The 12,587-nt window shown below is 45.2% G+C and overlaps 1 protein-coding gene across 2 annotated transcripts in view; it reads right to left on the bottom strand.

The window, feature by feature from the left end:
* ADAMTS2 (ADAM metallopeptidase with thrombospondin type 1 motif 2) overlaps positions 1–11,433 on the bottom strand; it is a 185,730-nt gene extending 174,297 nt beyond the window's left edge. Inside the window, exons 1-3 of one of the 2 annotated variants that reach the window (XM_075102790.1) lie at positions 10,907–11,433; positions 10,314–10,403; positions 9,597–9,958 (exon numbers count right to left, since the gene is read on the bottom strand). In XM_075102790.1, the coding sequence (XP_074958891.1) occupies positions 9,597–9,958; positions 10,314–10,403; positions 10,907–10,994 (540 nt within the window). In that variant the 5' untranslated portion in view covers positions 10,995–11,433. The remainder of the gene's footprint in view (positions 1–9,596; positions 9,959–10,313; positions 10,404–10,906) is intronic. The other variant, XM_075102788.1, reaches the window with a different exon arrangement.
* Between the last annotated feature and the right edge of the window lie 1,154 nt (positions 11,434–12,587).

Here is a 12,587-nt window from a genome sequence, read left to right as displayed (position 1 = left end):
AAAGAGGGACCATCCTGCAATGGAGGGAAGCGGGCACAACAGCAGGCTGAGAGACCTACATTCAGGGCTCCTGTAGAAACATGCTGAATTGGATACAAAACTCAATTACTCTGGGCATTTCATGAACTGCTTCTTATAAGTACTGCAAGTGATGGGGTAAAAGAGGTCAGGAAGAGCTGCTGGCCAGCCTGCTAGTTAGCTGTGCAGTTTCTTCTCTTCCACACGTCAACTTCATTATTCTCACAGTGGTAGTAAATCAAAAAACACATTAATAAGGGCTTAAAGACTCATGGCCTAAATTAAGATGTAGCACTGTGCCGTCCTAAAACCTCAGAAATATATTATGCTTTTATGTCTTTTAAAGACTAGTTTAAATGTTGACCAGGTGCTTCCTTCTAGTTTTCTTGCTTCAAAAATCTTGTAGAAATAGTTCAACCTCATTAAAGATCAGTAACAGCAGCTACCAATAGTCAACAAACCTAGTGAAGAGAAATAACTTAAATGCATTAAATTAGCTTTAAATAGTTACAGATAGAAAGAGCTCTTCTTATCCACAAAGATACCAATGATGTTCACCGACTCTTCCTCATTACAGCATTAGTAGGTTTCATGCTTAATTTCAGTAGAAAATGGATTGCAATCTGTCCCCTGAGGTCCACTGGGCTAGAGGTTAAATGCTTGGAAAAAGTAGTCTGACCATGTAATGAAATTCAAACACAGAGGTGGCAACTACAGGAAAGGTTAAAGGGAATGACAGTAGGAAGGAAGTTGAAGTAGCTTTATTTATAGATCACCACATCAAAAGAAAAATGGTAATACTGTACTTTGCAGGTGTGAGAGTCAGAAAGTACCACAGTCCCTGGGCAATTTCAACCTCTGCATTCTCCATGGAGAGATGCACAAGTGACGAATTAATTCTATTTATTTATTTTGAAGATAAAGGTCATGAGTGCAGCAATAAAGAGGCAAAACGTTAAATTTGACATAAACCAATATAAAGGGAATAAGAAAGAATTTAAACCTGAAGGGAACGCTGATAAACTATAACACACTTAGGATACCAAGACCAAAGAGTAACAGCAAGTTGTACAAATGGGACTTCAATTTTAGCAAAGCAAAGTTTTGGAAAACAAACACATTAGTAGATATTGTCCTACAAGGGACATGAAAAAAAAAAAAAGGCAAGTATATAAATTAGTGGTCAGGGCAGGTTCTCCCTGTGGCACCAGAGAGGCTAAAATGATACCAAAGTTACCACACTCAGTGACTGAATCTTCCCCCAGTGGGCAGCCAGACCACGTAACACACGCCAGTGGACAAACGCTCTCAGAAGTACACGCAAGACAGGAGGGATCACCATCTCTGGTTTGTTTTTACCATTCAGCACCTTGCCTTGCCCTTCTGACTGCTGCTTCCACCCTCCCTTCTACCACCAGAATGACTCTTCTCCTCCCCGCAGCAGCAAACTCCATTCCTATCTCTGATCCCATAACACTCGCCTCCAATGGCAGTGGAATTTTATTGCAAAATAAAATGGATGATGGAAAGCCATCATCTGCAGAGCAGAACAATTTGTTTATCCAACTTCTGAAGCTGAAAGGCACAGGCCATTTCAAAATCATGAGACTAAGGATATGGTTTTAAAATACAGCTTGAGTCTATCTGTTATTGAAGGAGCAATCTCAGTTTTCTCCTCGAGCCCAGCTGAGGATGTTTCCACATTCATCCCTTTACCTATACAGACGTCCATCTCACCCCACAGAGAACTAGTTCAAGCAGCTAAACTTGCAGGCAGCCATTCACTGGTTTGGCCACTCACTCTCTAGATCAACGTACAGTGGAGTAAGAGAAGCAGGGTGCTGGAGCAGGGGAGGAATGGGAAGCACAGCATGGGGAGCAGCCAGGGGAACAGGATTATCCTTCTCAGTAGCAATGAGATGTTAAGAGAGACTCACTGTACTGTAAAATGACACCTTCAAAACAACATACTTGGGATGATTTCCACAGGCCTGGTGATTTTCAAGACTTCAAGAAACACAACTTATGTTTCTCTGTCTTTTCCTTGAGGGAAACTCTTAGTTAAAAACACTTTAAACAGAAAACAGTTACTTAGAAGAAAAAGTTAAAAATTGATGCTGAGATTCACACCTATGACTCCAAGAACTGCAGATTTGAGGAAAGTACCAGACATTTTGAGACCTGGGGATAACTCAGATGATCTATAGCAGAGACTGTGATTTAGCTATGAGGAAGCAACGTGCTCTTCACCACTTGAAGAGGACACTCTTCTTTTCAATGTTACAGTTTAATAGAACGGTGCTGAAAATAGCATGTGAAATGTGGGCCTTTCATTTCGCAGACTATTAAAACTGGGAACCCGCTGTGTCAAGACTCTGCAAACAAAGATGAATTTAAAACACACACAGATAAAGAGGCTAAAGAAACCAGATGTGATGTGTTCAAGAACTTACTGAAACTTTGGAGGGAGGAAAGCAATAAAGGGAGAAGGTGATTTGAAAAAGAGGTTGTGCTCATCAGAGCTATTCATGGGAAGCAAATGCAAGGTTGTGCAACCCCCTACAAGAGACTGAAGACCTGCTCCCTGATTCTCTGTTTTAATCAGACCCAGTATGAGAAATGTCCTAGTGTGCAATTAAGCAATGGCATGACCTGCTTACAAAGCAACAGTCACCATTAATAAAAAGCGCTCGGAAGTAGGTTGAATAGAATACTAGTGTGATCTGTGGAGAAAAGGTCCTGCTCCATGCAACAGCTGGAACTCTGGCTGATCCAAAAAAATATTTCCCAACCTTCTGTAGCAAAAGATAAATATGTAATTAACTCAAAACATGGGAATGTCTTGCCATTTGCAGAAGGCTGAACCGTTACATTCTCAGAGAATACTGAAACACCTTGCCACACCATGAGGAAGCACTGAGCTGGTGGCTAAGTAAGCTAATAGCGTTTTTCAAGGGACACACCTTTGGAAGCTGAAGAGGGACAGACTTCTCAAAATAGATGTTCTGCTTACCCCAGAAAGTAATTATGATCTTATCAAAATTAGGTACTATATTTGGATCTTTTAAGATGAAAAGTAGAAGGAGCCATTAGGCACATTTTCTTGGACGTACATGGTTTAATATTCTGGTTGGAAAATTAGTTCTTTTGTGGTCAAAGAGGGTAGTACAGCTGCGATACTACCACAATGAGGACAACGCAACACAAGGTCAAATAGGACATAAGGAAATACCTATCTTTTATCCAAAGGCCTACAACATACCACAAAGATACCAGTTTTGATTGCCCGAGGATATTCTAACCAGATGGTGTCCACCTGTATGATGTAGGAAATTACTTACTCTGCTCTCAGATAAAATGTAGGTGAGATGATCCATGCACAGAAGATGCAAAGAAAAAAAACAGTACCTACTGATGACAGAGTCTTTTTTAAGGACAGCAAAATGAGGATAATTTACTCCAGTTAGAGGCTGAATCGTAACGTTTACACTCTCTGCATTTCAGACTAAAACATTTAAAAGGGAAAGTCTCTGCAGTTTACACAGCAGAAAGGGCTGTCCAACTAGGCTAGTGTTGGCCAGGGACGTGAACAGTAAAGAACCAGACAACAGGTTATGAAGCAAAGTGTCTGTCCTGTGAAAACATATGGATATGCTTGAGAGTTAGGCATCAAAATAGCCCCGTTGCTTTCTGTCAGGCAATGCAGGTCTTTTATATCAGGTGTGTGGATGTGGATGTGCAGTCAGACTCTGATTGTGTTAAAATTTACATACATGCTTGCCTTAAACATGTAGAGACCCCAGTTGAATTCAAAAGATTGTGTGCGTTAATGGAGATCCCACTCTAATCATCTGCAGAGGAACGGCTGCTGTTTTCTTAAAGAGAATGGCTTTGAAATTTTGCTCTGTACTGTCACAGGAACTATTTGCATTTCTCCTGCCACTGTATTATACTTGTCCAAAAAAAAAAAGCCCACAGTGGTTTTTGCCATTACACAAAAAACAGATGGCAACTTCGGTTTGATTTTGTTTTAAATTAAAGAGAAAATGCTCCCAAATGAAGAGGTTATGTATGTCAAATGTTAATCCACTAAAAATTGATGCGACCTGATCATAATGTCAATTGTAAGAAGTTAGAATACAAAAAGAAGAATTACTGGAATTATTTGTAGCAGGCATCTGTTTTAACTGTCAGGCACTCGACCTGCCCAGACTTTAAAGACAATATTGTGCTACCTTGAGTTCTGCTTTTTTGCTACCTCACAAATCAGTGTAATCCAAAAAAAACCAGACCAAACAGAAACTAAACTAAATTGTAAATCCATATGAAAGCAGGAGATGGATGTCTAAAAGGGAAAAAAAAAAAAATATATAACACAGTTATATAAGCATGTTTGTCTTCTCCTGGTGTATTAATTGTGAGCAGATCCTTCACCCTCTTATCCAGGCAAATTACATGATCCACCTAAGGTGAGTTAGATTCAGCTTCAGCTCTGTGGCCTGTTCCAAGAAAGCATCCCTGTCAGGAAAGTATTTAAGAATATAACCTCAAAACACTGACTTCAAAGAGCTCAAGCTCATGCTCAAAATGAAGCAGGATTACACTAAACAAGGACAGATTTCACAAGGTGTTTAAATTCTTCAGGAATGCAGGGAATGTGGCAGGAGGAAGGGAGGGAATATTCCTCCAGGAAGGAGAAAGGTGGGCATTTCACATGGGTAGCTGGAATTGCTCTCAGAAAACAACATTGACTGAATCTGGAACCTGGGTTCCTACACTTACAATTTACATGATGTGCCTAAAACTAGATTATATTAATATTTCCCTGTAAAATAAAGACTGCAGAAAATAAAAATATTCCATTATCTGATTTAAAACAGTGAGGAAAATACTAATAACACAAATAATATTTAAGAAAGTCTTGGGACAATTGACAGACACGCACTTACATTGAACAGTAGGCAAAGGACCTGTCAATTCCTGAAGATTCATGACTGGCTAGTAAAGTGAACATATCACCACAAACCCACCCCAGTAAGCCCAGTGCTACGGTTACTATTAGTACTGGGCAGGAGTCTAAGAAGCATTGCTGCCTTCCCAAGCATTTCTAGAAGCAATAGCATCTGGGCAAACAGCCAGCCAAAGGGCTTCTCTCAAACGGTTTGTGAGGGTTATTACAGCATACAGTAAAGACTGAAATGTTGTAGAGCAAACCCTGCCTATTTCATCACACAAGAAGAAACACTTGTGTCCATTATACTAGTAAGGTGAGTATGGCTTGGTTCCCCAACAGAGTTAATGCTCACCATTCCATAAGAAAACCTACAACCATAAATGTCCTGAATAGCTTACTTTCTATACGTCCACCTCTAATAACTTCCCATTTTAATGACAATATAGCAAAATTTTTGGGCAGCTGATATTTTAACTTTTAAAAAAGGAAGAGGACTATACTAATGAAGCAGAGCTAAGACATCATGTTATGCTGTAGAAACTGATGTTCCTCTGTTTGCTTCAGTGGGTGCTAGACCATACTGACTATGCAACATGAAGCTGTGATCCTCAATCATTTAGGATCCTGTCAGTAAGTTTGACTCTGTGCTGCAGCCTAATTTAATCATGTGCTCATTATCCATACCAGATGTGGTGCTGATATTGTGGTTCTCCTTCATTTGCTTGTGTTTAAGCACATAGTCTAGCCCATGCGCTAAAAATGTTATGAGGAGACTGAGAGAGAGTTTATGTCTCTCAGGTTCCACAATGAAACGTTACCACCCTGACAGCCTGAAGAAGACATTTTTGGCACATCTTCCTCAAGCATTGCAGAAGTATTTATCAAAAAAAGAAATCCTGATACATAAAGAGTTCTTCTACAACAGCAGGTTCATCTGCTGGGGTGAAGAACGGGAGTTCCCATAGTTCGGGCAATAATCTGGAAGGTCCACCATAATCCTAACTCTGTAATTTTTTATGGCATTTTTACAGCCTCCAAGCGCTTCTCCTTCACAATTAACCCCTGGAGAGGACAGCCAGCTCCCTCATCCTCCAACTGCATCCACAAGTGAGGATCTGGCCAAGGACCAAGAACGTACTCATAGTTCAGTATCTTCCACAATGGTCTGCAGGCCGCTGACAGCTGACCGTGTTGGTTCTGCCCACGCAGTGGAAAATGAGTTTGAATGCTATCATGCCAACCAAGATGATACCACATTGTCCGGAGTGTTTTTATCCTAAGTAGGAAAGCTTTCACATAACTTTTTTTTTTCTATATGGTAAAAATCACATCCATAAGCAGAGAGCTGTTAAAAAGCTATTGATTAGCTTTAACTTTCCAACTATTCGTAAAGACCCATTTCAGCTCTGAAAACACACCTAGATCGCATACTTCAGAAGTTCTCTTCATCTGTTTCTGATTTGATTTTTAGGTCAATAAAACTAATTTTGTCACTGGCTTCTGTTACAGAAAACTGGAGGACCCAAACTGACTTTGTATCTCCTCAGTCAGGGCAGCCGATAATTCTGTGTATGCATTCACTGTACCTTTTCATTTTTTAGGATTATTGAAGATTAAACACCTTGGTCATTTATAGTACAGTTCAAAAATCTGTTCGCAGATCTACTGTTTTCATGTAAGTGCCTTCCAACAACTTCTCATTTTGGCAATACCAATACCACCAGACAGACTCTTCTCAGACAAGAATTGGAAAATAAGACACAGTTGGCAGTAAAGTGCAAACCAGAGGGGTTGTTCAGAGGAAATAACATCAGAAGTTGGCAAGGTGGCAGATGCATTCACTGACTTGAACCAGATTCAGTTAACAAAAGTTTGCAATGTAAAGATCAAACTATGAAACTTCAATTCAAATATTATTCCAGCCCTAATGACTGTATGCAAAAGCTGGAAGCCCACCAGAAGCACAGACAGACGCCAAACCACCTTCAAAAGCAAGCACTTCAAGAAAATGCTAGGAATCAAATGAAGCAAGTTTATAACAAACCACTTTAACACCTGTCAGTTGACAACTCAGTTGTCAGAGAGCTCCACCATCCCTATCTCCAGAGTAATCTAGAAAAGGAGGTGGAAACACTTGGGGTATGTTAGAACATTGGCCATGGCATGTATATTGTTAGGCAACCAAAAGAAAATCCATGATACAATGGAATTTCTCCACTGAAGTAAACTAAGTGTGAACAAAAAAATGGACATAGAAAACCAGTTGAGAATAGCCTTGTCCATGTCTTCATTCACAGCTGAAATACCAATACACCTGAGAATAACATATAGCCCAGTGGTCTCCAAGAATGTCTTGCCAGCAATATCTGAGACTCTTCAATACTCCTTGCAAACACAAGAAATAAAAAGGTAGAGTGAGAGACAGTTGAGTGCAGCATTCATTTCAGTGGGTTAGATGCTCATTGTTGCTGTCTGCGGAGCCATGGCTTTTGGAGAACCACTAGTACCATTTCTTGGAGCTTGTGTAATTCTACGGATACCTGTTCTAACCTCTCCCCCCCCAAGAAAGAAAGAAACTGAGATGGAGGGAATGGGTAGAGATGGAACATAGTACCCAAGGGACTGAAGTTCAATTTGTTGTTCCACAACAGATTTACTGCAGAATCTCAGGGAAATCATTATGGCCAGAGGCTTAAAGGTATTAAGGCAATGCTTCCTGCAGGAAGGCTTCAGTGACTCGGGCAAAAACAAACGTGGTCTCTGCCCTGCAACATTTACAATGTAGATACGCACTGGAGGAAAGAGTGAGCCATTTCCAAATATATTAGCAGAATCACAGAAGTTGCAGTGCCATGCGAGACCCAGGGTGACATCCAGATTAGAATATGGCAGCTCTCGCACTAGACTCCTCTGCTTCTAATGAAAACAAGAATGCTGGAAAGAGGCAGGCACACAGGTTGCGGATACAGGTTGAAAACTAAAATTATTTTGGTAGCTTTCTGGATTCTAGCTATTTATGAGTGCCACTGAACTGAGGCCTGGCTTCATTCCTTTGCATCTTAGAAGTTACTTAGAAATACGAAAAGAGCGGCATTTTAAAAACACTTTGTCATTTACACATGCAATATGAGGCCTTGGACCTCTAGAGTCTTATCCATACTTTGGGTTTAGCTCCTATTATATTTTATCATAACTCTCTTCTCCAAACATAAGGACTCCACACACTGGCCAACACTGGGGGGAAGAAGGAACCAGCTCCCCCACTGCCCTTGCAGTCACCTGTGCTGATGAGAAGAGCCAGCACAAGGCAAGCAGCAGCCGTCAACAGGATCTTCCTCCGCTTTTTAGTGGAGATGAACAAGGAAGAAAAGCTTTGGCTTCACCCCAGCTCTGCAATGCCCAGAGCAAGTAAATTTTGCCTCACACAGAATGATCTGTGCTAGGTATGTGGAGAGCAAAGTACTTCTGCTTCCACACCAGAGGTGGGCCTGCAGGCTCATATTCTGCTTTCTGAATTGCTCTTCTTGCTCAGTTCTAGTGTTCCTCTTGCCCTCAGACAGCTGCCCACATCAAACAACTGCAACATTAAAACCTGCTTCTCAAAACAGGAATGCACATGGCTAGAAGAAACCACAGGAAAGGCAAGAGTAAGGGGAAAAGTATTTGATTCCCTTCCATTCTCAGAAAGCCAACATACTATCTCAGTACATGTTATCTTCTTGGCACAGCAAATGAACAACTTTCTATGATTAAATAAATAGAAATACAACTGACTCATACTGGCTTTTTATGCAGAGAACAGAATACATTAAAATTAAGTAATCTCAAAATTATGATTTCTAAATGGTATAGCAAGAAAATACTGGCTAGATAAATGGTTCATTATCAAAAATACAGCCCTTTTCTCACTAAACAAATGGCTGCGCAGTAATTACTGTTCAAATGATAGCATGACAGTTTAGGATGTCAGGGACAAAGAGTTATGATTTGACTGTTGAACATGCACTCCAGAACAGAAACCTGCAGCAAGTTTTAAAGCACACAGCCTTGCGAAACGTATCACAGGGAGCTGTTTTGCTTGTAAAACTCAAACTCTTTTGCAACTTTCCATTGATCACTTGATTAGGCAATGAAACCCACCGAGCGAAAGATCCATGAAAACAGACTCTGAATAGACTAAAATTTTGCAGGGCAAAATCATATTTTACCAATCAAATTTGTTTCCAGGGCAGTCCTGCCCATTATACAAGATTAACTCTTCTAAAATTTCCCTTCGCAGACTGGAAGTGAAAAGTAGAAGAGGATGCGGAGAACGTGCCATTTCATCCTCTGTTTCAAAGGGTCAGACCCCTCAAGTAACTTTACCACAAATCTACATAAACCCTGGCTTCAGCTGCTCTGTTCCAGGGTAGCTACCACAGAGCATGTGCTCAAAGTTCTAGTGCCACTGTCTGTAAAGAAGTGCCTGGTGCAGCGCAGCTATTCCCACACAAGGGAACATTAGTTAATTTGCATTCACAGTTACCATATGAGGTGTGAGTTTCTGACAGTCCACACATTTTATATTTAAAGACTGTCGGAAATTAATTTAATTATCTTTGATATAATAACAAAAGTAACTTACCAGCCCATCGCAATTGCTGATAGCGACTGAAGTGTTTGGCAAATCAGTGATATCCCCAACATAGAGGCAATTCCCATAGAGAGGTTCAACGTGAGTCTCATCAGAGTCCTCCTGCCATTCAACTGTTGCTCCAGGGGCCACAAGCCTGGAGTTTGGCCGCAGCCTGAAGTGAAACTCTCTTCCAAAAACAGTGACGTTGTAAAATATTTGCTCATTTGCTGCTTCACGTTGCAAGTCCTCTGCAGATCTCCTGAAGCGTGCTTTTGGCGGTCCAGACACCAGGTGGGATAGGAACCTGCCCTCTGAGTCGGTGCTGGTGGGGATGACAAGGCTGTACTCCTCGATATTCCTCAGGATTGCATCTTCACAAGGAGAAAGCAAGAAAGGAGAGAGATACTAGCACTAAACATACCCTGATGCCGCGGGATTTTGTTCCATTATTCATTAGCACAGCAGACACTTACATAAGGCAGATGGACACTGCACTCTGTACGGGCACTTCAGTCACCGGCATGAAGTGTGCAGAGTTCATTCAAACTTGCCTTTTGCTCCCCAGAGCACCAGACGGCAGCGTGAGCCTCCCCTCCTCCCCCAAGCCAGGACCCCGCACTCCCGCCAAGGCAGCGGGGTCCCGCCACTCTCTGCCCCGCCAGCCGGGACCCCGCACCCCCGCCCACCCGGCCGGTGCCCGGCTCGCCTTGATAACTTCGGGGCTACCCGGGTGGCCAGCGGTGATGGGAGGGCGCTGATCCACTTCGGGACTGCCCGGAGGGGCAGGGGTAGGGACTCGGCGTGCAGGTGTCAAGCCTGCAAAGGAAAGGCACATCCCTCGAACCACCCCCGGTGCGACGGGGATGAGCCGACTGGTGACGGGCACGGGCAGCGATCGGCAGCGGTGTCAGCGGGAGCCCCGGGAGTTTCGGACGGCGGCGACGGCCGGGGAAGGACGAGGAGAAGGCAGACGAGCTGTCATGTGCTTCATCCCGCACGGGGATGTCCGGGAGCCCTGCCCGCCGGGGCTCGCCCCTCCGCGGGGCTGCGGCCACCGGCGCAGCGCTGTCACTGCCGGCGGGGCTCCCGCGTCCCTTCCCCGCCGGAGGCGCGGGAGCCCCTGGCCCCGGCCCCGGCCCCGCCTGCCTCTTGCAGGAAACAACTGCAAACCCGGCAAAAGTAGCCGCAGAAGAAGTTCAAGGGGAGCGGAAAGGCGCGGGGCGAGGAGCCGCGACTTCAGACGGGCGGGCTGCAAGGCACCGGCGGCGGGGCAAAGCGAGCAGCCCAAAGGCGGCGGGGCGGCCGCGGCGGAGACCTACCTCTGTCCCCAGGGCGGCGCAGGGCGCCGGCGGGCAGGGCGAGCGCCCAGCAGAGCAGGAGGCAGGCGATGCCCGCGGGAGGGTCCATCGCGGCGGCCCCGGCCCGACGCGGGGGCCGGCGCCCAGGGCTGCCCGCAGCCGTCCGAGCGCCGCGCCGCCCGCAGCCGGGTCGGGCCGGGAGGCAGCCCCGCTCCGCGCCTCTCCGCGCCTCTCCGCGCCGCTCAGCGCTGCCCCGCGCCCCGCCGCCCGCGCATTCGCCCAGCCGCAGCCGCAGCGGCAGTGGCGGCCGCGCTCCCGGCTCGCAGCGAAGCAGAGACACCAGGAGGCGGCGGGGGTATAATACTGGAAACACAGGGCGTGCAGGAGTGAAGTCAGGCTGATTGACAGAGGCGCTGCCACACGGCGCAGCCCGGCCGAGGGGAGCGGGGACCGCCCGCCCCGCCGGGCAGCCCCGAGCCCCGCCACCGCCCCCGGGCCCCGCCGCCGGGCTCCTCCCGCTCCCGGGGCGCTCCCGCGCGCCCGGACGGCTTCTGGGAGCGGGGATGGGAGTTGGCCAAAAGCTTTTTCCGTTAAAAAGCAACACGCCCCCCCTCCCCTCCCCGGCCCGGGGCGCTGGGGCAGGGCCCGGTAGCGCGGCCGGCCGCGCCGTCCCGGCTCCGGCCCCCGAATCCGCGTGGAAACGGGCGGTCAAAGACAACCGGAGCCAGACGGGGCAAACTGAAGGCACCCCGGCGTGAGTTTTGTTGGAGTCTCGGGTTCCCGTTGAAAGCAAGGACCCAAAGGGAAAAAGTGCCACCACCATAGGCAAACCACCGTCAGAGATCTCATCTGATGGAATAAATAACTCGAAGCAGCCATTTCACGGGGAAAAATTGTTTGGACTATTTGCTAATGAGGCTTGCTGCAAAGCCATCTTCTATTAAATATCTGCAAATGGAGAGAGAGACCCTGAAAGTGTTCAGAAATACTATAAATACGATATAGACGAAGATTTTTTAAAAATAATTAAATATCCGAGAGTGGCCTTTATGAAAAAAACAAGTTATATTTGTTTCCATATGGCCAGGATAAATGCCATACCACTTATTCCTTTTTGATAATGTATATATTTACTCAGCTGTTACATTATTGGGATCATTTGCTGTTTTCACCACTTCAACCTTGCAGAATCCCAACAGCCCTCCTTGTGCTCTCACTGCCCCCAGCCGCCACAGCCTGCCCTACCGAGCCTGACCCGCGCCGGGTCCGCAGGTATTATACCCCTCTGGAAATCTGCATGCAATGGCTTCCTGCAGCAAGCTGGTCCTCTGCCAAAGAATTTTCCTGGGTATCCTTAACTATTCTTGCTCCTGTATAACTAAGGGTCCAATTATTACCTTCCACCCCAATGTTATGGACACAGTGAAGGTTATGGAAATAAAATAACAGCTAGCTGGTACTGCTGAATGCCAGCAACTGGGTTTCACAGACCGCAGGCCTGATCAATTACGGCAGTACCTGATTTTCTACTTGTTTGGTTTGTTGTTCTGGTTTGGTTTTCCCATTTTTTAGGTTAAGGATAAAAAGGGAAAGATTATCCTGAATAATGGAGTAGATCAATTTGTACATTACATTCAAACATCCCCTTTACGTATCATTTCAAATGACCTCTGCTTGGGATGGCTGTCTGCACCGGGCTTCT

Source organism: Phalacrocorax aristotelis, chromosome 8 (assembly GCF_949628215.1).
Source record: "Phalacrocorax aristotelis chromosome 8, bGulAri2.1, whole genome shotgun sequence".
Lineage (NCBI taxonomy): Eukaryota > Metazoa > Chordata > Aves > Suliformes > Phalacrocoracidae > Phalacrocorax > Phalacrocorax aristotelis.
This window is presented reverse-complemented; position numbering and strand designations above follow the sequence as displayed.